At 44.6% G+C, this 27,994-nt stretch overlaps 1 protein-coding gene across 2 annotated transcripts; it reads right to left on the minus strand.

Moving 5' to 3' along the window:
• HMGCS2 (3-hydroxy-3-methylglutaryl-CoA synthase 2) lies at positions 1 to 27,897 on the minus strand. 2 transcript variants are annotated; one of them, XM_063133094.1, is made up of 10 exons: positions 27,678 to 27,896; positions 23,773 to 24,230; positions 16,818 to 16,943; positions 8,720 to 8,884; positions 7,514 to 7,682; positions 6,270 to 6,440; positions 4,483 to 4,589; positions 3,358 to 3,483; positions 2,821 to 2,962; positions 1 to 344 (listed from the first exon to the last, which is right to left on the minus strand). In XM_063133094.1, exons 1-9 carry the CDS (start codon positions 27,779 to 27,781, stop codon positions 2,856 to 2,858), a joined length of 1,533 nt encoding a protein of 510 aa, XP_062989164.1. In that variant the 5' UTR covers positions 27,782 to 27,896; the 3' UTR covers positions 1 to 344; positions 2,821 to 2,855. The 2 variants fall into 2 exon arrangements, with proteins under 2 accessions (XP_062989164.1, XP_062989174.1); XM_063133104.1 differs by lacking the exon at positions 1 to 344 and adding an exon at positions 363 to 579 and having other exon boundaries at positions 27,678 to 27,897.
• Between the last annotated feature and the right edge of the window lie 97 nt (positions 27,898 to 27,994).

A 27,994-nucleotide genomic window follows, 5' to 3' on the forward strand; every position in this document is an offset into this window, starting at 1 on the left:
TAGGAATGCCCCTTGGGCATCTGTTTTAATATACTTGTTACATTCAAACAAATCTTTCATACACCAGCAAAGTATACAATCCAAACAGGCGCTCAAGGAAGAAACAAATGACTCCAGCAAAAGCGAACAGACACAAGACACACAAGGCAAATCCATCAATGGCACAAGCCGTGGGGTGCAAAGGCAGGGATAAAATAGATCCCTGTCAGCAACATAGATAAAAACAGTGTTGTGTGACTGGGACCCAGCAGCCAACTTCAGAAGTGCAGAGAGGGGAGTTGGTTTACTGTGCTTCCTGACAGTTAATCCATTGCTTCGGTCTCTGCCCATGAGGCTTGGAAACCCTAAGTGGGAATAGAAATGAGGTCTGGTTAACTGCCAGGCTCTTCGAAAGGAGTAACAATGAGTGCTGCTACAGCCTTCAGGGACACTAAGAACACAACGTGGTTATAAACAAACATTCATTTGCTTTGGCTACTTGCCGTGGGGCCACTAGCCTAATGGTCATTTTGGGTCACGGTCCATCCAGAATTAGCAGACTGCAGTATGAAATGCCTGGCCGGTTCATAATGCCTCCTCCTAGATAATTAAGGAAATGGTAAAAGATTCAAGAAGAAGCACCCCTCCATTGTTCACCTTCTTTGCACCTTTGCTAATATTTGTGATCTTGGTGGCAGCAGCAACTGTGTTTTTACCGGGCATCATTTTTCATATCCTTTTCCCTACAAGATGCCATATTGAGGGCAGGAAGCATTAGCCTCACTCCTGTTTGGCTTCAGGCATCATCATGCAACCAATTCTCATAGACTGCTGTGCTTCCTGTCCTCAGGTGCCTTGTGGGACAGGGTGTTCAGTAAGCCAAAATGGTAAGTGGGGTGAACACTTTGCCATTGTTCTCTGGGCCCCTTCCTGCAAAATGGCCAAAAGGGCTATTTGCAGTGGGGAGGGCATGTCAGCCCAGCTGTAGGCATAATGGCCACCCTCTCAGAGGGATGAACGATCACTGGCACAGAACAAATAGAAGGGTGTAGAGAGAGCTGGAAAGGACTTCAGGTCATCTAGCACAATTCACTACCCAAAAGCAGGGCCAACCCCCAGCTCCCCCCATCGCCCCCTGCCACCACCACCGACTCGCTTATGCAGTCTAGATCAGAGTAAGTCACTCTGCTCCAACTGCCAGTTGCCCTGTGACTGCAGAAGCATTATTATTATTATTATTTATTTATTTATTTATTTATTTATTTATTTATTTATTTATATAGCACCATCAATGTACATGGTGCTGTACAGAGTAAAACAGTAAATAGCAAGGCCCTGCCGCAAAGGGAAGGAGCCATTTTGCCACCAGCTAGAGGAACAAAGGGCCCTGGGAAGAAGAACTCTGTGGCAAGGGGAAGACTAGCCTGGCCCCGGCCACCAGCTGAGAAGGGGGCTTGATTTCCCCCTCCTTTCTAAACAAACATTTCTTCTCTAAATGCAGTTGCTCTGGGGCAGCAACAAAAGGAAGGGGAAGCATCCTGCAGCTTTTACCATGAGCCAGAGGATTAAGGGGCACTGAGCTGTAGTTGCACCACTTCTATCAAAGCAAGGTCAGCCTGGAAGGCAACTTCCCTCTCAATCTCCTTGCCCCAAAATGGAAGATTTGATACCAGTCTGTAATTATTAAGGTCCAGGGGGACCAGGAAGGGCTTTTTTAGAAGCGGCCGTACCACTGCTTCTTTTAAACATGGTGGAAAACTCCCCTCCCTGAGAGATACATTAATAATATGTTGTACTTGTAGTCTAACTGCGTCTCCGGACCACAGAATAGCTGTTTTTATAAGGATACTGTGTTTTTATGCTTTTTATGTTTTTAAACTTTGTATGTTTGTTTTTAATGTTTACTGTTTTTAACTTTTGTAAACCGCCCAGAGAGCTTCGGCTATGGGGCGGTATATAAATGCAATAAATAAATAAATAAGTAAATAAATGCAGCTGTGTGCTCTTTGCAATATATCAGGGAGAAAATGAAACTATACATGCTGAAGTGCTAAACACTGACAAGGCAGTTCAGTGGGAAAGCAGGCAAAAGTTAACCCCAGCGTTCTTGTGGTTTCTGGCAACCTTTTCTCAGTCCTGAAGGAAGTGCAAGGTGGGAGTGCCTGTTTTTGACATGGATTGGAGAACGCTGTTTTGAGAGAAAGACCAGGAGGTCTTTTGGTAAGGTCACCTTATGAACATAGGTGTGCACAAGGGGTGTGAGACCCTAATGTCTCAAGCAATAAACGCTGAAGGGGGGGGGGCATTGAGTAGGGATTCAAAGGGGGATCCAGACACATCAGGAACAGTCCTCTGGCTGACTCTGGCTGCTCTGCTGCCCCCAACAGCACACCATTGCTCCTGGCAGCAGGAGTGAAAAGAAACCACACTGCCAGGAGCCACATTTCAATGCTTCGAGGAGGAAGGAAGGGCCTCGAAGGCTAATATTGCCTCTTAAGCCCCTCTTCTCGCCAGGGTCACTACAAATCCCCACCAATTTTGGGGCTTGAGGAGCATCTACTCATTCCTCCCTCCCTCACCTGCAACAGCCTTCCCATGGTCAGGCAAGCTGAATGTGGAGCAGGGCATCAGTGTCTACAGTGTTTAATAAATAATAAATGAATAAAAATAATGTCATTTATGCTTGAATAGTCAATAAATGTTCGTCTTGAAAAGAAATCCCTGGATGCAAACCTAATGCAATGTGCTGCGCATGCTTATGCTTATAAAAAGCAATGAGTCTTTCTCATGTGACAACACATCGCATCCATCAGTGAACTTGGACTCAGGATTCTCACTTACCAGGAAAGCCCTCTTAGTGGCAGCTCTGTTCTCTCCTAGTTTGGTCTTCGTGCATACTTCCTGCGGTTCTTGTCATCCACCCGCTCTAAGTACCAAGTTCCTGGGAACAGCTCATCCTTGGACCCATGGGGAGTGTGGTCCACTGCAGAAAGACAGAGCAAGAGATGTGTAAATAAGGAGGAGCAGTGTGTGTGCGCGCGCGCATGCCCAGGGGGCTTGGGGGTTGCTATCTACAATGTTTCTTAAAACTGTGATTCCCATTCAAACACCCAGGAGGGATACCTACGTTCACACTCAATTATGGTGTTCCAGTACCCGATAGAGGCACTTCACCCTGCTTCATGGGTGGGCCGACCCTGACAAACAAGAAACTAGTTTCCTAACTGCTCCTACTTACAGATCTCTCCTCAAAAAGCCACAGTTTGCCTCCCAACAATGTCCCTTCTGCCAAATGCATTTTTCTTAGGATCTTGTGGAATGAATGACTGATGCACCAGGGAAAAGCTGTGGCTGCTCTCTATGTCTTCTTGTGCTCACCCAAATGATGTGTGTCCTCTCTGACTTTCATGATCTCAGCAAATTTCTCAGGGGGAACACATTTCCGGGAGTCCAACCGAGCCTCCAGATCTGAAAGGTTGTTTACCAGTTTTTCCAGAGGTGAGCCTGGAAGATAAAGGCCACATACCCTGCAATGAGAAAACCTGGTCCTTCCAGAGGTACCAGCAACTCCAGCCTCCACTTGGGCAATAACATTTTCCCCCAGAGCCAATCTTTTTTTATTATTTTTTGTCACAAAGTGAATTAATTGGCCTGTGCTGTGCCTTTCAGATGACCAAATTAGAATGGAGCCAAAAAGCAGCTTCTTTAGAGACAGGAGGAGGGGCACTGCTAACCAGGTAGCTGAATTGTCCCTTGTAAATTGGCCAGGACAACATGGTGATCATATCTTTGTACAGTCTGTTTTGGAGCTGCAATTTGACTCATTTGTCAAATGGTTGTTCAAGCAAGAGCAACATTCAAGATCGTAACATGTGGCTGCTTCTGCCTATACAATTTGTCTGCCCAATGCAGTGTTACTGCCACTGTTGTCTCCCTCTCCTAATAGGGCACTGGCTCCAATCTACAATGCCGAGCAATCACCGCGGCAACTTTCCCCAAGCCTTAATTGTGACACCCCCACCGGTGCTTGGCCACTGAACTCCCTCGCCCACTGACCCTGGCACAAATAGCCCCTTGCTCGGAGCAGGAGCAAAGAAAGAACAATCTGTATTAGGCTTAGAAGGCTCTCCTCTCCCTCCCCGAGTGATCTTGCTACAGATCACTCTTTCTGTATCAGGATCATGTGTGAGTGCCCACAATACCCAAGCCAGCATCACACGCAGCCCTCCAAGCCAAAAATGATGGACATCCCAGCCATAGAGAGAGGGAAGTACTTCACCCAAGAGAGTGCCTTAGAGCACTCACAAACCCCCAGACCCAAGGCCGGAATCTGATTTAATGTTTTTCTGTCACAGAGGAACGTATGTGTTTGTAAAATGTTAAATCAGAAATGCAGACCTCAAGTGGCTTTTGCAGACAGCCCAAAGTATCTCAGGGTACTCCAATAGGCCAAAACATTTGAGAAGAGGAGAAAAGGGAGATCCATAATAAGATGGGATTCACCTTGAGCAGAATTCTGGGACACCTTCAGGGAGAACATGCTGGCTGATAGTCCAGAGCCATAGGAGAAGACACCAATTCTGGAGCCAGCCAGCTGTTGGGCAGGGTACCTGCAGGAATTCAGAGTAGCCCATTAGCAGACATTTCTGAAGGGAAAAGATACATACCTTCACTGCATATCTGTCAGCAATCCTTAGCGGACAGGCAACCAGAATGACAAAAATAGGGTGGTGGGTGGGAAGATACTGGAATAGATGTAAAATTTCTGGAAATTTTGAAGCCATGGGGGTGGGGGAATACGTTCTCTCACAGAAAAAAATCCAGGACATTTTGGGAAAACGTAGATATACAATAATTACTTTCTTATTAAAACTTAATTTTACTACTTTAACAACAAAAATACATAATTAATAACAGCATATAAAATGGTACTAGCTGGAATTTACCAAGCAATTCTATACATGTTTATTCAGAAGTAAGATCCACTCTGTTTAGTGGAGCTAATTTCTAGGTATGCTTATATAAGATTGCAGATTCAAAAGTATTTCTACCTTACGATTCAAGCAAAATCGTAAATATATCTATACTAGAGACAGAGAGCTGAAAACGGTTGCATCCTATATTACCTAGGAATATGTATGTTGTCATATGAAAGGTAGGAAAAAAATAAACATTTGAAAGTAGAATCCACAATTTTGTAATAAATAAAAGCCAGTGTGTTATTAGAACAGACACAGTCGCAATATTAAGGACTTGCCAAGTCCTTAATATTGGTTACTGTGCCTGTAACCAAATGCACAGTTACAAGATGGGGATACTTGGCTCAGCAATACTACAAACAAGAAGGATCTTGGAATTGTTGTAGATTGCATGCTGAATATGAGCCAACAGTGCGATATGGCTGCAAGAAAGGCAAATGCTATTTTGGGCTGCATTAATACAAGTATAACTTCCAAATCACGTGAGGTACTGGTTCCTCTCTATTCAGCCCTGGTTAGGCCTCATCTAGAGTATTGCGTCCAGTTCTGGGCTCCACAATTCAAGAAGGACGCAGACAAGCTGGAGCGTGTTCAGAGGAGGGCAACCAGGATGATCAGGGGTCTGGAAACAAAGCCCTATGAAGAGAGACTGAAAAAACTGGGCATGTTTAGCCTGGAGAAGAGAAGATTGAGGGGAGACATGATAGCACTCTTCAAATACTTAAAAGGTTGTCACACAGAGGAGAGCCAGGATCTCTTCTCGATCCTCCCAGAGTGCAGGACACGGAATAACGGGCTCAAGTTAAAGGAAACCAGATTCCAGCTGGACATCAGGAAAAACTTCCTGACTGTTAGAGCAGTGCGACAATGGAATCAGTTACCTAGGGAGGTTGTGGGCTCTCCCACACTAGAGGCCTTCAAGAGGCAGCTGGACAACCATCTGTCGGGGATGCTTTAGGGTGGATTCCTGCATTGAGCAGGAGATTGGACTCGATGGCCTTGTAGGCCCCTTCCAACTCTGCAATTCTATGATTCTATGATTCATATTTGGATGCCTCAGCCCTTACTTAGAATTATTCTCTGTATCCTGGTTAAGACCATTTTTAATAAGCAGCGAGCCATGTCACTCTTAGTTATATTGAATTTATAGAACATAGATATTGCACAAATATTAATGCCCTCTTCACATGGATATGGGCCCTCTGGAGTGCGAAGAATCCATTGTCAGAGGGGAAGTGCATAATGGCCTGCATCATTGTAGGAGAGAGTGTTAGATCAATGGAGGTGCTAACAAGAGTACATGCAACTTACTGTGCCAGGAGAGATGCAAGGCAGCCATACACGGATGGCGTGTACATGTTGCCGTTGCGAGCAGAGAGGAAAAGGGAGGGCTGAGTTTTCTGCCTGAACAGCTCTTGGCTGGCCTTCTGAAAAGCTTTGTCCACCTCCTTGCTGGAGTAGGTTTCTTCCAACTTCACATTGCTAAAGAGAAGAAGGGCATTTTTTTCGTGGCCTAAACCTATAGTAATTCTATTTATTTATTTATTTATTTATTTATTACATTTTTATACTGCCCAATAGCCAAAGCTCTCTGTACTTGTAGTGCTACTTTTAAATACTCTATTTTTTGGATTGGGGTATACTCTCTCTCTCTCTCTCTCTCTCTCTCTCTCTCTCTCTCTCTCTCTCTCTCTCTCTCTCTCACACACACACACACACACACACACACACACACACACGTGTATGTTATTTCACTGAGTTTTCCTCCGTTCAGCCTCAGTGCATATACATTTGCATAGAATTATTTAAATCAGGAACGGGCATCCATATACCCATTCACTTACACACACACACACACACACACACACACCACAAACAGACACACCTATTTGAGTCTTTGAGAAAAGCAGTTTATAAATACCTTAAATAAATGCATACATCTCCCCAAAGAATACAAATTTGCCTCCTTGCAGAGATGAAGAAAAGTAATAATATGACCTGTGTGTGTGTGTGTGTGTGTTGTGTGCACAAAGTGTGTATACTCAATAAAACATTGACTGCCCGAGACCCACCCATCAGAGTGCAAGTGTGGTTGATGAGTGGCATCAGTAGACCTGATACTTTGCAAATTGTTCCAAGAGAGGGAGTTGTCAAATCTGTAATTTAAATTTAGACAGTGGTGATGAGGAGAGGCAAGGCTTACAATGCAGGAACGCAAACAAATGGATACATGGACTTAGGCTGTTTCAGGTAAGGATGAGAATGAAGGGGGAGCATTGCGATGACTGGAAAATGTTCCCCCTTCTAAGGAGCCATTTCCTAAAAGAATTTCTAACAATCTTGCCTCTTATCACAATATCTCCTCACAAGACTCATTCACTCTTTGTGGTCTAAAACCTGATCATCCAAAGCCTCTAATAAATTAACCAAAACTCTTCTGTCTGCTGTTGGAATTTTATTCATCATAGTTCTGTAGACTTCTGAATGAAAGAACATTCAAATTGCTTGGTGGTTTGATCCAAAATCTCAGCATTGTGGTGACCTCGACTACTAACCTGAATTCCTTTAGCCCCTTGTAGATTCCACTCTCAGTATTAGGCTCACGAGAAGCAAGGAAGTCATTCAGCAACACTCGTGCCAGGGACTTCTGCACCAGTTTACAGAAGGGTGTGTGGAAGATCATGAACTGGAAGTCTTCAAGAGTACAGTGCTTGTTTACTCCAGCTGCCTCCATACAGAAGAATTGGAAAAGTAAAGAGAGATGGAAGCCATGCAGCAACCACACCCAGAGAGGGAAAGAGAAGGATGATGGTATAAGTGAAGAGATACACACGCCACCCACTTTCCCACCACTACTCCATATCCTCAGGGCCACGTTAGATGGGCCACTTGTCATACAGGTAACCCTGCATGCTTTTTTGTTTGCTTGTTTGTTTAAAACCCAAATAAATAGCTGTCATGGGGGCCAGGGGCCAGACTGAGACTGTGGCAGATGCAGTCCTGCTCAGAATTTGATGGGCTGGAACATGACCACCCTTTGTCCCAGGGCTCAGGGTGATCCACCCTCTTCCCTTCCATCATGCGTGCGCAGACACACACACACACACACACCAGTTGGGGGTCAACTACAATTTGGGGGGCTTGGGAAGAAATGGGGCTGTTGTTTCGTTGTATGTGGGTCTGGATTAATATCATTTCCAATATTGATTAAATAAGATTACATAACTGAAAAATCTTATAATAAATGGAAGGGCATAGTGAGGTCTCAATGATTCAGCAGAATTGTCTATTATCGAAAAATAGCTCAAAGTGTTGTTTTTTCAGAAATAAAACTTTTCAGTTAATGCTGTGCGATGGTGCATACACAATATTGTGACCATGTTTTGGAAACCAAAAAGGAGGACAACATGGTTGGCTCCCAAGGGGTTGTGCCCACCAACATGTCCGGCCCCAGGGGGCGTGTCCAGCACCAAGGGGGTGTGCCCACCCAAACATAGCCTTGGTCACACATTTGATTTTACAGCACACAGTTGCCCCCTGGACAAGATACCTTTGCTGAAGAGAAGAGAGAACTATGCCTGTGATCAGGGCCCAGGCACCATTTGATAACCCCTTCACCTTTGCCCTAGAACAGAATCTTACTACATGGGTACAAATATAGATCCATCTCCATCTTCTTAGAAGTGGAGATAGGCACCAAAAATGGTAGGGGGGAGTAACAGGGGAAGGTCATAGCTTATTGTTCTTCCAGCAGCACAGACCTTTCTGCCATTGGTTTTCGATCTTTTTGCGGTATGTAGCATAGCACCGATCTAGGGCTCGGAAGTAGCATTGAATGGAGAGCTGCCCATCCACCACAGGATACTCTGAAGCCAAGTCTGGCTTATAGAAGTCATAGACATGTTCCATGTGGGTCCCACGGAGACCTTGAGAGAGAAAAAGAATCCACAGACATTCCACTAGGTATTAATAATAATGAGAAGGGGAATCAACCACAGGCTATTAACCATTGTGCTGCTTTAGATAAAATGTATTTCAGCCCACAGGTGATTGTAGGGGGGGAAAATCTCGCTGTTGGTAAATTTCTGGTTGACAATCTGTTTATGCTCTGAAGCTGGTATACACTGGCCTCTTAAGTTAGATTTAAGTGACACCATTTCATCCAGGAGCACAAAGAGGATGTCATTTTAGTGCTCAAGTCCTGGCTTTTTAAAAAAAATTCTGTATAACTCCCAGAGAGAGAGAGAGAGAGAGAGAGAGAGAAAGAGAGAGACAAAAGAGAGAGACAGACAGACAGACAAGGAGAGAGAGAGAAAGAGAGAGAGAGAAAAGAGAGAGAGAGACAAAGAGAGAGAGAGAAAGAGAGAGAGAGAGAGAGAGAGAAAAGAGAGAGAGAGAGACAAAGAGAGAGAGAGACAGAGAGAGAGAGAGAGAGAGAGAGAGAGAGAGAGAGAGAGAGCACACATAAAGCCAGCCGTCCCCAGGTTGGCAACTTCCAGTTGTTTTGGACTCCCATCATTCCTGACATTGGCTGTGTCGGCTGGGGTTGTTGGGAGTAAAAATCCAAAAATCTGGAAGGCACCAGGTTGGGAAGGCTGATATAAGCAATGGTGGATCCCAGCTTACAAGAAGGGAGGGGAGGGGAGGGGAGGGGAGGGGGAAAATCTACTAGAAGCATGGAAAAATGTCAGGCTTCCAATGTAAAATAAGTGGAGTCAAATAAGGTCTAGAGTGTAAGATGAAGGCCTTAGCTAGACCTACCAGTCTAGCGGGACGGAAGGGTGAAGTTTGCGCAATATTTTTATCGCGAGATTTCCCCCTATGTTCACACGTGGCGCACGATGACCTCAGAGAGAGAGGTGTCGCGCCCGCCATTTTGTTTTTTTTCTTAAAGAAGAAGATGCGCACCAGCGCTCGTGGGTTTTTTTTAATTGTTTTCCCTGCTCCCCCCACCCCACCCCAATGGGTGCAGTGCTCCTGAGGAGCTCTGTGTCCCATGTGCGGTTTCCGTTTCCTGGTGGTTACTCGCGAGGAGCCAGGTCAAACCGCAATGCATGCCCACATGTTCCGTGTCCTCATGGAAAAAGTGCACTTAAAGGGTAGGGCCAGATCCCGGGGAAAAGAAGGGATCATCCCTCCCTGCTTCCGGGTTCCCCTGTGCATCATGTGGATGTACAGGGATGATCTCGGGGATCACCCCGGGAGAGCGCCCCATCTAGCTACGGCCTTCATATCAAAATCAGTAGTTGTATTTTTCTAGCATATTTCAAGTAGGGCTGTGCACCCACTGCCCGAACCGCTTCGGATCCTGATCCGGACCTTCCAGATCGGGCGCAAACTGGTTCAGGTCGATCCAGACCTCCCCTGATCCACTCCAGATCCAGAGCGAAATCCAGAGGTCTGAACTGATATTCAGCTCCCATTTTGCCCCTCCTTCCCCACTTACTTGCCTCCACAGCGGATGGCAGAGGCAGGTAAGTGGGGAAGGGGGGACAAAATGGGGGCTGAATAAACCCCCTTACCTGGCTCCTCCATCCGCCACTGCATGGACTATGGTGGTGGCAGGCAGCGGAGCCAGGTAAGCCCCCCTCCCCCCCACTTACCTGGCTCTGTCGCAGTCTGGGCTGCGGCTTCTACTGTGGCCCAGGCTTCAGGCCAGAAACAGGCTGGCCTGAGGCCTGCGCCACAGTTGAAGCCACCACCTAGAACCCAGATAATCCCCCTCCCCCGCCTCCGCTGCCACACGGACTAAAGCCACCCTTCCCCCTTCCTCACTTACCTGGCTCTGCTGCCGTCGCCACATGGACTGCGGCAGCGGCCGGGGGAGCCAGGTAAGCACACCTCCCCACTAAGCTGGCTCCAAAGCTTCGGATCGGTCTGAACTGCTTTGGGCTGATCCGAACTGCTTCGGGCCGATCCGGAGCTCCCCCGATCTGCTCCGGAACCCTGCAAGTATTAATTATTACCCCACATTCGGCTATGGGGTGGTATATAAATGCAATAAATAAATAAATAAAACCTGGAATGTAAGATCTATGAGCCAGGGCAAATTGGATGTGGTTATTGGTGAGATGTCAAGATTAAATATAGATATATTGGGTATCAGTGAACTGAAATGGACTGGAATGGGCCACTTCACATCAGATCACCACCAGATCTACGACTGTGGACAAGAGGATCACAGAAGAAATGGAGTAGCCTTCATAATTAATAATAAAGTGGCTAAAGCAGTGCTTGGATACAATCCAAAAAATGATAGAATGATCTCAATTCGAATTCAGGGTAAGCCATTTAACATCACAGTGATCCAAATATATGCCCCAACCACAGATGCTGAAGAAGCAGAAGTAGATCAGTTCTATGAGGATCTGCAGCACCTACTGGATAATACACCAAAAAGAGATGTTATTTTCATTACAGGAGACTGGAACGCTAAGGTGGGCAGTCAAATGACATCTGGTAAGCATGGTCTAGGAGAACAAAATGAAGCAGGACATAGGCTGATAGAATTCTGCCAGGACAACTCACTGTGCATAACAAACACTCTCTTCCAACAACCGAAAAGACGGCTTTATACATGGACTTCACCAGATGGCCGACACCAAAATCAGATTGACTACATCCTTTGCAGCCAAAGGTGGCTTACATCTATACAGACAGTAAAAACAAGACCTGGAACTGACTGTAGTTCAGATCACGAACTTCTTATTGCACAAATTAGAATCAAACTAAAGAGAATAGGGAAGACCCACAGATCAGTTAGATATGAGCTCACTAATATTCCTAATGAATATGCAGTGGAAGTGAAGAATAGATTTAAGGGACTAGATTTAGTAGATAGGGTCCCGGAAGAACTATGGACAGAAGTTTGCAACATTGTCCAAGAGGTGGCAACAAAAAACGTCCCAAAGAAAAAGAAAACCAAGAAGGCAAGATGGCTGTCTGCTGAGACACTGGAAGTAGCCCAAGAAAGAAAGAAAGCAAAAGGCAACAGTGATAGGGGGAGATATGCCCAATTAAATGCAAAATTCCAGAGGTTAGCCAGAAGAGATAAGGAATTATTTTTAAACAAGCAATGTGCGGAAGTGGAAGAAGACAATTTCCCAGAGGATCTGAAGGGTAGATTATGTAAAATATTAAAAGAGAAAAGTAAAATGAAATTAAAGGATTGGTTAAGAGATATAAAAACAAGAGAGGATATGGAAAAATTGTTAAAGGAGAAAAAATTATCTTGGTTAGAATATGGGCAATTAGAACAATGGAATAAAAAGTGGATTAAAGATAATAGAGTTTGTAGAAAGATGACGAAGTTTGAAGAGTTAATAATAAATAAGGAAAAAGGGAAAGGAGGTAGTATAGTTTTAAAAGGGTTAATGAGTGAAATATATAAATTATTGTTAGAGAAGGAGTTTAGAGAGAACCCAGAGAAAATGGTATGGGAGTCAGATTTGAAGGTACAAATAGGGCGACAGAGCTGGGAGGGACTATGGAAACAAAGAGTGTTGAGAAGTTTATCAGTGAGAATAAAGGAGAATTATTTAAAAATTTTATGGAGGTGGTACCTAACCCCGATTAGATTGAATAAGATAAATGATCAGCATTCAGCAAATTGTTGGAGAGGTTGTGGGGAAAAAGGAACGTATTTACATATGTGGTGGCAATGCAAATATGTACAAAGATTATGGAAGATGGTGTTTTCAGAAATTGAAGAAATAGTGGGAATGAAAATAGAACAAACACCAAAGATTGCATTGCTGTCACTATTTGAAGATATAAAGTGTGGAAAAGGAACTATAGAGCTGATATCGAGTTTGCTGGTTGCAGCGCGATTGATGGTAGCTAGGAACTGGAAGATTCAAGGGGAATATTCTATTGAAGAATGGTACAAAGAAGTATGGGATATAGCCATTAATGATAAATTGACATGTAATATTAAGTGGAGAAAAGGCGTAACTAAAATAAATGAGTTTGAAGGAATCTGGAAACAGTTCCTAATATTTGTGTTTACTAAGGGAAGTGGGAAACCGCCAGCAGAGGAAACGATTAGATTTTGGACTCAGGAATGATCCCGAGGTGGGGGGTTCACTTTTATGTTAAGAATGATTATGTTGTAGTATGATAATGTATAGGTAATAGTTATTCAACATATATGTACTCAACATTTATTCAATATGTATGAAGCAGTTGTTTAATGTTTTTCTTTTGTTATTATTATTACTATTGTAATGTTTTATGTATGTTTATATAGTGTAGAAAACAAATAAAAACTATAAAAACAAAACAAAAAAACAAGCAATGTGCGGAAGTGGAAGAAGACAATAGAATAGGAAGGACCTCTTCCAGAAAATTAGAAACATCGGAGGTAAATTCCAGGCAAAAATGGGTATGATCAAAAACAAAGATGGCAAGGACTTAACAGAAACAGAAGAGATCAAGAAAAGGTGGCAAGAATATACGGAAGATCTGTATAGGAAGGATAATAATATCAGGGATAGCTCTGATGGTGTTGTCAGTGAGTTAGGGCCAGACATCCTGAAGAGTGAGGTTGAATGGGCCTTAAGAAGCATTGCTAATAACAAGGCAGCTGGGGATGACGGTATCCCAGCTGAACTGTTTAAAATATTGCAAGATGATGCTGTCAAGGTGATGCATGCCATATGCCAGCAAATTTGGAAAACACAAGAATGGCCATCAGACTGGAAAAAATCAACTTATATCCCCATACCAAAAAAGGGAAACACTAAAGAATGTTCAAACTATCGGACAGTGGCACTGATTTCACATGCCAGTAAGGTAATGCTCAAGATCCTGCAAGGTAACTCCAGCAATTCATGGAGCGAGAATTGCTAGATGTACAAGCTGGGTTTAGAAAAGGCAGAGGAACTAGATACCAAATTGCCAATATCCGCTGGATAATGGAGAAAGCCAGGGAGTTCCAGAAAAACATCTATTTCTGTTTTATTGATTATTCTAAAGCCTTTGACTGTGTGGATCATAACTGTGGCAAGTTCTTGGTGGTATGGGGATACCAAGTCATCTTGTCTGCCTCCTGAGGAATCTGTATAACGAACAAGTAGCAACGGTAAGAACAGACCACGGAACAACGGACTGGTTTAAGATTGGGAAAGGAGTACGGCAGGATTGTATACTCTCACCTTACCTATTCAACTTGTATGCAGAACACATCATGCGACGTGCTGGGCTTGACGAATCCAAGGCTGGAGTTAAAATCGCAGGAAGAAACATTAACAATCTCAGATATGCAGATGACACCACTTTGATGGCTGAAAGCGAGGAGGAGCTGAGGAGCCTTATGACGAAGGTGAAAGAAGAAAGTGCAAAAACTGGGTTGCAGTTAAACCTCAAAAAAACCAAGATTATGGCAACCAGCTTGATTGATAACTGGCAAATAGAGGGAGAAAACGTGGAGGCAGTGACAGACTTTGTATTTCTGGGCGCAAAGATTACTGCAGACGCTGACTGCAGCCAGGAAATCAGAAGGCGTTTACTTCTTGGGAGGAGAGCAATGACAAATCTTGATAAAATAGTTAAGAGCAGAGACACCACACTGACAACAAAGGTCCGCATAGTTAAAGCAATGGTATTCTCCGTAGTAACCTATGGCTGCGAGAGCTGGACCATAAGGAAAGCTGAGCAAAGGAAGATAGATGCTTTTGAACTGTGGTGTTGGAGGAAAATTCTGAGAGTGCCTTGGACTGCAAGAAGATCAAACCAGTCCATACTCCAGGAAATAAAGCCAGACTGCTCACTTGAGGGAATGGTATTAAAGGCAAAACTGAAGTACTTTGGCCACATAATGAGAAGACAGGATACCCTGGAGAAGAGGCTGATGCTAGGGAAAGTGGAAGGCAAAAGGAAGAGGGGCCGAACAAGGTCAAGATGGATGGACCTTGGAGGTGACAGATTTGACCTTGGGGGAGCTAGGGTTGGCAACGGCCGACAGAAAGCTCTGGCGTGGGCTGGTCCATGAAGTCACGAAGAGTTGGAAACGACTGAACGAATAGACAACAAATAGATTCAATGAGTTAAAAACCTTCTGATTTAAGATTCAAGTTAAGGCTATGTCATGTAGGCTCAACGTTCACAAAACCAGGAAGTTAGAAGCTATGGCTGATATCTTAACAGACATACTCCATGATTAGTAATGATGTACAATGTCACAGGTCGTGCTTGCTTACAATTTATCCCCACACATGCATAGTTTTCCTTAGACAGAAAATTTAAAAATTAGAGCTTCTTTTGTTACATAAAGTAAGTTGATATCTGGCACTACCATTTTAGAAACCAAGCACAATGCAAGGAAGGTATCTAGAATGGTGGAAAATGGATGGGCATTTTAGCCAGAATATAGCCATTTATTATGGTCACTACTAAAATGCCAACATGGAAATTTACAGTGAAGGAAAGGATATATCCTTGTCAATGAGATTTGAATCCACATTTATCATTGATGTATGTTCTGTGTCTTGTACTAAGAGTGCGGTCCACAAAGAATTACCACCATTCCAGATTGCTTGTCTACCTTGTGCTTGGTTTCTAAAATGAACATGCCAGATCGCAACTCAACTTTCGCCTTATTCATGTGTTCTTCCCCTCAATTACCATCACTGTTGTTTTTATACTGTTGTCTTTGTTTTTGATGGTTTTTAAATTTTGTTTACTTTTTAATGTTTACTGTTTTATCTTTTGTGAACTGCCCAGAGAGCTTCGGCTGTGGGGCGGTATATAAATGTAATGTTAACACCTAATTTTAACTTACACTTAAATTTTACTGTTTTAATTCTATATTTTAATCTTATATCAATTTCTACTGCGTGATTTTGTCCTAGTTGTGCTTTTTATACTGTATTTTGTATTTGTGTTTTTAGATTGTTGGTTGTTTTATTATGTTCTTCATGGTTTTAATTTTTGTGAACCGCCCAGAGAGCTTCAGCTATTGGGCGGTATAAAAATGTAATAAATAAAATAGATAAAATAAAATTAATAATAATTGTGGAGGTGGGAAGGGGAAGCATGCCTGAGTAGGGCTTTGGGCTTCACACTGTCTGCCCTGGAACTCACCGAATGTGAGAGGCCTGTCTGCTGCCTCTCCCAGAAAACAGAGGCCCTAAGCCAATGCTGGACTTATCCAGAAGTTGCCCATGTTCCAACGAAAGCAAATGTGCTTTGTTATGAAGTCGGCTGGGGGTGGAGTTGGAAGGAGAAGCAGAGTAGGCTGGCTTGGCTAGAAAGCACAGGCAGCCACTCTGAGAATGCCATCTTAAGCATACCAATGCCTCAGACATAAGGGGCCCATTCTCCCAGATGAAAAGCTTGCCACTATGTGTGTGAAACGGAAGAGCACCACCACTCTCACTGTCAGCAAGACTTCTGTGACCCTCCAGCCCAGCAAATCTCAATGTACTCATTCAGTCATATTAAACGTTACTGCTATATACATAGCAGATCTTATGAAGCATCACAGAATTTCATCTTTGACTGTCCTGATGACCTTTGACATTTGCAATAAAACCAATCCACAAATTTGAGCTCACACCATACTTGCTCTCTGCCACAGTTGACTGCATTGCAGTGGGCTTGTCATGGGCACTGGCATTGTGAATATGATGGGCACGATGTGTACACTGATGCAGCAGCAGAAATCTTGTTGCAAAATCATCCCCCAAATAACCCCTCTTTTCTTTTCTTTTCTTTTCCTTCAGAGGAATGTTTTCTTATGCTGCCATCCCACCTGCAGAAGATTCTAATTTCTGGGTGAAATAAACATCAAAGAACTGGCTTGTGGCTGAAACTACAAGCCATAAATGTATATAGACCAGACAGGATTTTGATACTGACCTCTCTCTAAAGTCAGCGGGGCATCTGGTCCAACCAGCATAGCTACAGCTCCTGCTCCACCTGTTGGCCTTGCATTTCCAGTGGCATAGACAGCAATATCACCACAAACCACTAAGGCATAGCGTCCTGGGATGGGAACAGCATCACCAAAGGGTCAACATTGATGGTGAGAAAAGCAGACCAAGTTGTTTTCATCATAAAAACATATCATAGTTTACTTGTAGATAGAAGCCAAACTCAGCAACAGTTAGCTGTGGATGGCCTGGTTCAGACAACACGCTAAACCATACTGCTTAACCACAAAATGGCAGCATGGTTTAGCATGTTGTCTGAACCAGGACAATATCTCTATCTGCCCTCCTCCTCCAGCTGCAGTGCAGCAGTCGCGATGTCCTGCTCACTAAGCTGACAGAGGTGTTGGAAGACACAACAGTTAAAGCTACACTAGCTATAGTAGAGTGGCCAGATACAAAAGAGGGCTTCTGCAGCTTTAACTGTTGTGATGAAGAGGGAATTTCACCCTCTTCAATTGACACCTGCTGAAATTCCCTTTTCTACATTACTGTTAAAGATACAGGAGCCCTGTCCTCCTTTTCATATGGTCACCCTACCAGTTTTCCCTCAGTAAAGTACAAGTAAAGTTCCAGGGTGAGCTGTAGAACCAGAGGTCAGACCATATGTTTAACATTTTTAAAAGTTAATATAAAATGACTGTTTTTTATATTCAGAACTTTTAAAATCTTGAAAAAGAAGAATACAACAGAAGAAACCAATGTGGCTACAAAAAAGCTTAGAGATGACCTGAAAACAAGGAAGGCTACATATAGGGAGTGGAAGGCCAAATTACAAAAGAAATCATGGAAGACAGGTGAGGTGCTGGACGACTGGAGGAGGGATAACATTATCCCTATCTTCAAAAAGAGCAAAAAGGAGGAACCTGGGAACTACAAACCAGTCAGTCTAACATCCATCCCTGGGAAAATTTTGGAGCAGATTATAAAGAAGAAAATCTGTAAGCACCTTGAAAACAATGCAGTGATTACTAGAAGCCAACGTGGATTTGTAAGGAACAAATCCTGTCAGACTAATTTGATCTCATTTTTTAATCGGGTAATCTCCCTTGTGGAGTGTGGGAATGCTGTGGACATAATATATCTTGACTTCAACAAAGCTTTTGACAAAGTGCCCCATGATATTCTGATTAACAAACTAGCTAAAAGTGGGCTAGATGGAACAACTATTAGGTGGGTCCACAGTTGGCTACAGAATCGGACTCAATAGTACCTTCCCGAAGTGGGGAGAGGCAACGAGTGGGGTACCACAGGGCTCAGTCCTGGGCCCAGGGCTCTTCAACATTTTTATTAATGATTCGGACGAGGAGGTGCAGGGAACATTTATCAAATTTGCAGATGACACCAAATTGGGTGGGATAGCTAATACCCTGGAAGACAGAAACAAACTTCAAAGTGATCTTGATAGGCTGGAGTGCTGAGCTGAAAATAACAGAATGAAATTTAATAGGGATAAATGCCAAGTTCTACATTTAGGGAATAGAAACCAAATGCACAGTTACAAGATGGGGGACACTTGGCTCAGCAATACTACAAACGAGAAAGATCTTGGAATTGTTGTAGATCACAAGCTGAATATGAGCCAACAGTGCAATATGGCTGCAAGAAACGCAAATGGTATTTTGGGCTGCATTAATATAAGTATAGCTTCCAAATCGCGTGAGGTACTGGTTCCTCTCTATTCGGCCCTGGTTAGGCCTCATCTAGAGTATTGCATCCAGTTCTGGGCACCACACTTCAAGAGGCATGCAGACAAGCTGGAGCATGTTCAGAGGAGGGCAACCAGGATGATCAGGGGTCTGGAAACAAAGCCCTATAAAGAGAGAGTGAAAGAACTGGGCCTGTTTAGCCTGGAGAAGAGAAGATTGAGGGGAGGCATGATAGTTAAATACTGATCAAATACTTAAAAGGTTGTCACACAGAGGAGGGCCAGGATCTCTTCTCAATCATCTCAGAGTACAGGACATGGAATAATGGGCTCAAGCTTCAGCAAGCCAGATTCCGGCTGGACATCAGGAAAAACTTCTTGACTATTAGAGCAGTACGACAATGGAACCAATTACCTAGGGAGGTTGTGGGCTCTCCCACACTAGAGGCCTTCAAGAAGCAGCTGGACAACCACCTGTCAGGTATGCTTTAGGGTGGATTCCTGAATTGAGCAGGGGGCTGGACTCAATGGCCTTATAGGCCCCTTCCAGCTCTACCATTCTATGATTCTAAGCTAGAGGGGGTTCAGAGGAGGGTTCTCAATCTTATTGACAAATTGAAGTCTAGTAAATCTCTGGGCCCAGATGACATCCCTCCTATAGTTCTTAAAGAACTACAATGAGAAAAAGTTGATCTTTAACAAAAATATGTAATATGTCCCTAAGATCAGCCTCTGCACCAGCTTCCGCAAAGGTAAGTCCTGTCTCACTAATATTTTAGAGTTCTTTGAGATTGTCAATAAACATGTAGACAGGAGTGATCCAGTGGGCATTGTTTACTTGGACTTCCAAAAGGTTTTTCTTGAAGTCCCTCACCAAAGATTCCTGAGCAAACTTAGCAGTCATGGAATGAGAGGAGAGGCCCTCTTATGGATCAGTAACTGGTTAAAGAACATAAGGCAGAGAGCGGGGGCCTTGCTAGACCTACCTGATAATCCGGTGGGGAGTCGGGACGAGGCCGCGCTGCAGCTAGCGTGGGCTGTCACCCATAGCTAGACGTAACGTGTGACGGGGTAAGGGAAAGCCCTGTCGCGTCCTCCATTTTTTTTATCTTAAAGGAGCCATGTGCGCAGGAGCGCACCAACGGAAAAGTAAGTCGTTATTTTTTAAAAATAAATGGTTCCCTGCTCCCCCTGCCCCTGATTTCCCCCCCACAATGTCTGATGACCCCCTGCCCGCTCGCTCGCCCATCCCCACTCGCCATGCCCTGGCCCCGTTCTTCTTCCCTCCCCTGTCCGCCATGTTTGATGCCCCCCCGCCCGCTCGCCAGCCCACTCGCCATGCCCACCTGATCACCCACCTGCCATGTCCAATGCCCCCTCCGCACCCCCCTCATCCATGATCTCCCCCCCCCCCGGCTCCGCTCTCCCCCCCTATCTCTCCTGCCGGGTCTGCTCTTTCCCCCAGCCCCCATCTCCCCCCCCCCATGATTCCCCCCCCCGGCCCAATGGGCACAGCGCTCCTATGGAATGCTGTGCCCAGTGCGCGGCTTCTCCCGGCTACTTGCAAGTAAGCGAGCAGCCGGGAAAAGCCACTGAAGTAGCTCAGCCCGGGGCTGCGGAAAAGCCGGGCCATAAGCGGATCCGGTTATCCTGGGTCAAAGGAGGACTTAGCCCGGCCTGACCCCAGGATCCCTTGTGCGTCGTCTGCATGCACAGCAGGGAGCCCGGGCCTCACACCGGGCTAAGTCCTCTTCTAGCAATGGCCTAGGAATAAATGGTAAATTCTCCCAATGGAGCATGTAATCAGTGGGGTCCTACAGGAATCTCTATTGGGTCCAATTCTTTTCAACTTGTCCATAAATGATCTGGAATTAGGAGTGAGAAGTAAAGTGGACAGGTTTGCTGATGACACCAAATTCTTTATGAATTGTGAAGAGCTCCACAAGGATCTTTCCAAACTAGAACAATGGGCATCAAAACAGCAACATGATTCAATGAAGCAATGCACTTTGTGTAATGTATTTTAATGGTTTTTAATTTTTGTGAACTGCCCAGAGAGCTTCGGCTATGGAGTGGTATAGAAATATAGTGAATGAAATGAAATGCAAGTGTAAAGTGATCCATGTCGAGGCAAAAAATCTGAACTACACTTATAAGCTAATGGGACCTGAGCTAGTAGTGACTGACAAAGTTTGGACCAGAGAAATGACACTACAGGGAAGAAATGGGTTCTTAATCCTCCTCAACACCACCTCCAGCAGCTTCCCTCCCAGGGGGCTCCAGATATGGATGGTCTGTGAGATTTGCACTGGAGAAGTGGCCTGAGGTCCTGCTAGCCTCTGGGATACTATAATGACTTCTCTTCTGTCTGCTATGTGGTTAGGATTTTGCTCACTGGAGCAGGAGACCTGCTGCCTTTCTCTTTTTCTAACCAAAGTTACCACTGCTGTCACTTTTGGATAGACAGTGGAGCTGTTCACACATAATGAACATAATTCAGCAGCAAAAATAATAAAATGCAGGTTTACAAAATGTTAATTCAAACATTACATAAAAACAGAGTCATAAAAACACAATTAAAAACAATAATAAAAGAAATAGAAAACACTCAACCAATTAAAAACCCTTTCAGCAGAAGACCCTCTTACACGTCAAAGGCCTGCCTGAATAAAAACATCTTGTCCTTCTGCTGGGAGTCAAAGAGAAAGGGAGGCTATGCAGCCTCTGTCAGCAGGGAATTCCAGAACCTCGAAGCAGCCACCAAGAAGGCCCTCTCTTACATCCCCATCAGAGAGAAGGACCTCCTTCAAATATCTTAAAACCTAGACAGGCTTCTATGGAAGAATGTGGACTTTTCAGATCACCTGGTCCCATATAGAGCTTTATAGGGTCATAACGAGCACTTTGAATGGTGCCTTGAAACAGACCAGTAACCAGTGAAGCTGTGGTAACACAGTGGTCATGCGCTCTGGTCATGTGTTCATGTGCTCTATAATTGGCTCTGGTCCACAGTCTGTTTGGAGCATTCTGGTTCAGCTGAAATATCTGAACAGTTTTCAAAGGCAGCCCCATGTAGAGCCCATGACAATAGTCTGAACAGGATGTAACTAAGGCATGGCATGAACATGGCAAGATTAAACACTTCTAGAAATGGGTGCAGTTGGAAGTGGAAATGCACTCCTGGCCATTGCTGAGACCTGGGCATCAGGGCTGTGTCCAAGAGTACCTCCAAACTACAAGCATGGCTCTTCATGGGGAGTGTAATCCCCATCCAGTACAGGTTGAATCCCTATTCCCTGATCTACCTTTTGACTGACCAAAAGCACCTCTGTCAGGATGAAGCATCAATTTGTTTGCCCTCATCTAGACCATTACTGACATCAAGGATTGATTTGGGTCCAAAACAGCTTCCTTCGATTTAGACGGAAAGGAGAGAGAGAGAGTTCGGTGACATCAGCATACTGGTGGCACTGAATCCCCAAACTCCAGACAATCTCTCCCAGTGGTGTTGTGACTGTCTGATGGTTCTAACAGCAGGTCAACACCCTCATAGCCACTTGTGTGGGATGGATTCCATGATATCATGGGCTTTTCTACATGAGGCTTTAAACCTGCCACTTTACCAAGGTATCTGCTTCCAGATTCTTTGCAGGATTAAAAACAGCTTCTTTACACATGTTTTTTTCTGGGGGGTTTCTTTCTCTGCCTTTCTGTATGTTCCATCACACAATGGTGGTGTGATATAGCAGAATTGTGTAACTACACTAGGGTTTCATTTTGCCATTTCCAGAGAATGCCAGACTTTCCTCAATCAATAAAAACTGTGGAAATGGTTTCAAAGCGTGGGAGAGGCCCTGAAGAATGATGTTGTTGTCTAAAACATCTGCAAACTACTGTGAGTGAGGAATCAGGTAGAAAGGCTTCACATATCACAATACATGTATATTGGTTATTGCCTTCTTTGCATGGTTACTGTGGAGCATTAAAGATGAACAATACTATAATTAATGGGTGGTGACTGTGGCCGTTGCTAGACCAGATTTTAGTCCAGGGTGAACCCCGGGCTTGCCCCTGTGTGTCCAAATAATGTACAGGGGATCCTGGGGTCAGGCAGGGGTAACCCTCCCTTGCCCCAGGGTATTTGGCTACAGTTGCAGACCGGTATTTCCCGCAGGCTCAGCCCGAGACTGCGAACGTGCAGACCGGTCCGCCGCTTTTAACGGCTACCGCAACTAGTCGCGAGTAGCTGGGAAAAGCGGCGGATGGGGTGCAGCGCTCCACAGGAGCGCTGCGGCCATTAGGGCAGGGCAGGGAGATCGGAGCCGGGGGGGCAGGGAGATCGGAGCGGGGGGGCAGGGAGATCGGAGCCGGGGGGCAGGGAGATCAGAGTCGGGGGGCAGGGAGATCGGAGCCGGGGGGCAGGGAGATCGGAGCCGGGGGGGAGGGAGATTGGAGCCAGGGGGGGCAGGGAGATCGGAGCCAGGGGGGGCAGGGAGATCGGAGCCAGGGGGGGCAGGGAGATCGGAGCCAGGGGGGGCAGGGAGATCGGAGCCGGGGGGGGCAGGGAGATTGGAGCCGGGGGGGCAGGGAGATTGGAGCCGGGGGGGAGGGAGATCGGAGCCGGGGGGGAGGGAGATCGGAGCCAGGGGGGGCAGGGAGATTGGAGCCGGGGGGGAGGGAGATCAGAGCCGGGGTGGGAGGTCAGGGCGGGGAGGGGGAGCAGGGAGAACTTTTTTTTAAAAAAAGAAAGACTTAACTTTGCCGCTGGTGCACTCCTGCACACCCGGCCCTTTAACACTGCAAACAAAATGGCGGATGCGACGGGGCTTTCCTGCAGCCCATCACATGTAATGTGTGGATTGGAGCAACAGCCCACGCTACTTCTAGCGCTGGCTGGCCCCTCCTCACCACCGGATTATCAGGTAGGTCTAGCTAAGGCCTGAGTCACTGGGGAGTGGCTGTGGTGTTTCTGTGCTACCTTTTATTTCTACTGGCATTGTTTAGCTTTTTACTTGGCTGCTGCATAGGATTGTGACAACATTATGCTGACATTACGCTAGTGTTAGTAGAATCATAGGACCAGCGTGCCTGGCCCTGTGGTGTTCGGATGATACCCAACTGAGGTATAAGGATACCCAACTGAGTTTACATAGTTGTGCTCTTTCAGAGGGCAGGTCCAAGACATAATGGCTGTACCACTAAACAACCAGGCCAAGCTCAAACTGGCATCACTTACCATCCCAGGAGCTGGACTCCACCCAGTCAGCTGCATTGAAGAGGGAGGCTGTGCCTCCATAGCAGGCATTGGTAGTGTCGATGCCCTCGATGTCTGTGTTTCCCGAATCTTCAAAGAGCTGCATCAGAACTGTCTTGACAGCCTTGGACTTGTCAATGATAGTCTCTGTGCCAACCTCCAGCCGACCAATAGAATCCCAGGAAAGATGGCTTCGCTCTACCAGACGTTGTACCACAGTCATGCACAAGGAGTTGATGTCCTCATGGGCTGCACAGAAACCCATCTGTTTCTGGCCTAGTCCCACTGTGTATTTCCCTGCCTCTACCCCATCATATTTCTCCAGTTCAACCTGGTCTACATACTGGGAAGGGAAATATACTTCCAGAGCAAGGATCCCCACATCCTTGGGCCATGAGGAGACAGACTGGGTCTGGTGATGCACGGAATCTATTGAGAATCTATACAAGACAAGCAGAGAGGAGAAATTCTTACAATTTTCAAGGGACCTTTAATATCTAAGGTTGCAAGCATGACTGGACACATACCCTTACAAAGCAGATTCCCCTGGGGCAGTGGCAAGTGCCCCCCACCTCCATTTGTCTCAGCAATATATCCATGACAAAAAACTACAGAGCAGCTGGGTTTCCCTCTTTCCAATGATTCAAAATGGACCCTCAACAGGACCATCCTGCTGAGTTTTCTCTGACAGATGGGGTGGGGAAATTTCAGTCCATTTTATTTCAAACCTGTAAATTACAACTGATTAAGAACAGTTACTGTTGCTACTCCTTATTTATATAGCATAAATAATAGTATTATATAGTATTATTTGCGGAATGGCTTGGAGTGTTTCCAGGCAATGTTTTTATTGTGCCATCGCCCTGCCTCATTCATAGGGTTTTACAGGGGATCTAGACACTTCCACTTGTAACCTTCTCATGTTTATGCATTGCTTCTTCTATCTTGTTTCTTACTGCAGAAAACACATGAAGTAAAAAGGTTAGAAGAGTTGAACAATGTCTTCCAATTGGTAGTGGTAGCAGCCTTCTGTTTGGAGGCTCCTATCCTTATCCCTCTCACCGCACTCATGAAGCAGTTCACACTTATATCCATTTTACAGATGAAGACGTGAAAGTGAGCCAGCAATGACACAAAAGTTACTGTTTTTCATTGGTAACTCCCAGTTAGGACTGTAATGTATGTGAGCTATCTTTGAAAATGGTTTGGAAATTTCAGCTAAGGTAGAATGTGGCAGCCCAGCTGTTAATAGGTGTGGAAAGATATTATCATGTATCAGGGGTGGACAGATATTCTCATGTATTCCCATAAGCCCTATGAGGAGAGATTGAAAGAACTGGGCATGTTTAGCCTGGAGAAGACTGCAAGGAGACATGATAGCACTCTTCAAATACTTCAAAGGTATTTTTGAAGAAGAATCACACAGAGGAGGGCCAGGATCTCTTCTCAATCATCCCAGAGTGCAGGACATGGAATAATGGGCTCAAGTTAAAGGAAGCCAGATTCTGTCTGGAAAAACTTCCTGACTGTTAGAGTAGTACGACAATGGAACCAATTGGAGGTGGTGGGCTCTCCCACACTAGAGGTATTCAAGAAGCAGCTGGACAACCGTCTGTCAGGGATGCTTTAATGTGGATTCCTGCATTGAGCAGGGGTTGGACTCGATGGCCTTGTGGGCCCCTTCCAACTCTACTATTTTATGATTCTATGATCACGTATTTTGTGAAGTTTGCTTTAGCTTAAATTCACTTCCTGGCCCAATTCAAAGTGCTGGTCAAAGGTCCTGATTATTTTTATTTATTTATTACATTTCTATTCCGCCCTTTAGCTGAAGCTCTCAAGCAATAAAACTTCCTGTATTAGTCCTCCACCCTTTGTGATCTTCTGATGGGGCTCTGCTTAAGCCTCCACTTCAAGGAGGATCTAGATTGGCCTCTGCTTTTTCTGTGACACCTTCCTTCTGAGAGAGGCTCTTATACTATGCTATTATTTTTACTTTGTAAACTACTGTAAAATCATGTGTAAACAGCATAGAAAAAAACGTAAATGTTTCTTGAACAAGATAGAAGTCTCTCTCTCTCTCTCTCTCTCTCTCTCTCTCTCTCTCTCTCTCTCTCTCTCTCTCTCTCTCTCTCTCTGCCTGAATAGTTTTTAGCACCTTAGGTGAGCTGTGGTGTGGTTCCACCCAGTACTGGCCCTTACATGTTCACCAGTGCCTTCTCATAAACAGTCTAGATGGCCTCTGTGTTGTTATTCAATCAATCAAATTGATTACAGTCATAGACCAGCAGAGTTCTGTGTTGTTATTGAACTGCTTTCCAAACCATATCCTAATCCTAAATTCAAAGTTATGCATAAATTCCAAACTGATTCATAGACTGTTATCGGGAGGTTAATGTTTAATACAAAGGCCATTGAATAAGTTAATGCAAGGTCAACATTGCTGGACAGGGCTAGGGATCAGGTCCAAAGGGCAAATGTATTTTTTTAAATCAACAACTACTAGATTTCTATTGTTGCCTCTTTACAAAGACCCCACACAATTCATATTTAAAAATTCTATTTCCCTCTTTTTATGCTTATTTTTTAATCATGCTCTTGATTTTATTATATGAAACTGATTTTAATAATTTTTACTGGCTTTACTTTTTTGTAAGCCACTTTGAATTCATTTTATAAAGAAAAATGCAACATAAACATTTAAATAAATATGTTCTTGGTTTCCTCTGATAATGGCTCCACTTTGTCAATATTTCCCACATCAGTTAGAGCCTGATGTAAGGACCAATTTTAATTTAGCATTTTTCTACCATAAAGGAATACCTGTACAGTAAAATGTCGGGGAGGAGAGCTAAATCCATTCGGATTCTGCCAGGACAAGAGCAAGAGTGGCAGGATCTTTGTGTTGTACTTGTGGATCGTGCCGGCAAAATGCAGGCGGAGTTGGCATTTGGACTTAATGTTTCAACGTGTTTTCCTCTAGGGTGGAAAATATTGTGTTAGAATTGGCTCCTCAGTGCACCTGGAGTATGGGGACTGCAACTGGGTGTAAAGATTCCTCTTTCTGTCATACAGGAAGAGTTTCATGTGTAAAAATACGCATTTGACAAAATTAGGATAAGGGCTTCTCTGGCTGTGAAAACTGGGAAATAATGTGCCATTCTTCCCAAGTGATGTCTCCATGCATTTCAAAATAATAGAGCTAAGTGCTTCTGTCTGTGGTGCTTGTACTCCACAGTGATTTATAGTCTAAGGCTCAGTATTCATATTGTACATAGGCTAGAAAAATGCTGCTGAGAAGAACAACTTTGTCCCACGTTTACACTGATATCCCTTAAGTTATTGATTCACTTGTCTTTGCAGACTCCAGGTGTGAAAACCCCAAATGGGAGAGGACTCAAAAGAAATTAACAAATATTATAATGAGATTAGAACGTGTGACACACAAAAAGAGGAAAAGGTATGATTACCACAGAGAAAAAAATGTTTTTTAAGAGGGGATGTTTTCCATTTCAAAGTATGTAGCTGGGGACTCCCGAGGAAACATAAACCTGCTGACTTTTGTTAATATAGCATCTATCCTAGTTAAAGCATAATTTTCTTGCCAAGCTTCGTTGGCAGGAAGTCCTGTGTGAAAAGCTTGTGTAAAATGAAAACACCTGGTTACTGAGCAGTGGTGGCTGGTGGCTTTTATTGTCAGTGGAGCGGTGAATCTGCTCTGGGTTTCATTTGGAACCAGACAGAACTCCAAAGGAACTATCTGAAGGACCTTGGATAGAGTTCTGACTGGTTCCAACTGAAACCCAGAGTGAATTCACTGCCCCATTGGGAACAGAGCATCGGCCTGCACTAAAATTGCTAAGGTTGCCCTTCCCCTTTTCACTTACCTGGTCTGCTGCACCATTGCTGGAAAATGGACTGGCCATAGTGGCCTCTGCAATGCCCGTTTCACCTTCAAGCAGCGCTTAGTGTTGCTGAAAAGCCGAAACATTTTCAGTCTGGTTGGGTAGTCACAAGCTAAGCTCAGGAGCAGCTCCCTCCCCGATTCCACTGGCTTTTAAAGAGATTCCCTGGCTCCCACTCCAAAGCCCAGCTAAGTCCATCCCTGCCTTATCAAGGGAGCCAATGGTATGTACTTTACTGTTGCCCAACCAAGGATCACAGCATATAGGCAGATCTAGGAAGGCTCAAGCACCTTTCCTGG

This window comes from Elgaria multicarinata, chromosome 1 (genome assembly GCF_023053635.1).
Source record: "Elgaria multicarinata webbii isolate HBS135686 ecotype San Diego chromosome 1, rElgMul1.1.pri, whole genome shotgun sequence".
Taxonomy (NCBI): Eukaryota; Metazoa; Chordata; class Lepidosauria; order Squamata; family Anguidae; genus Elgaria; species Elgaria multicarinata.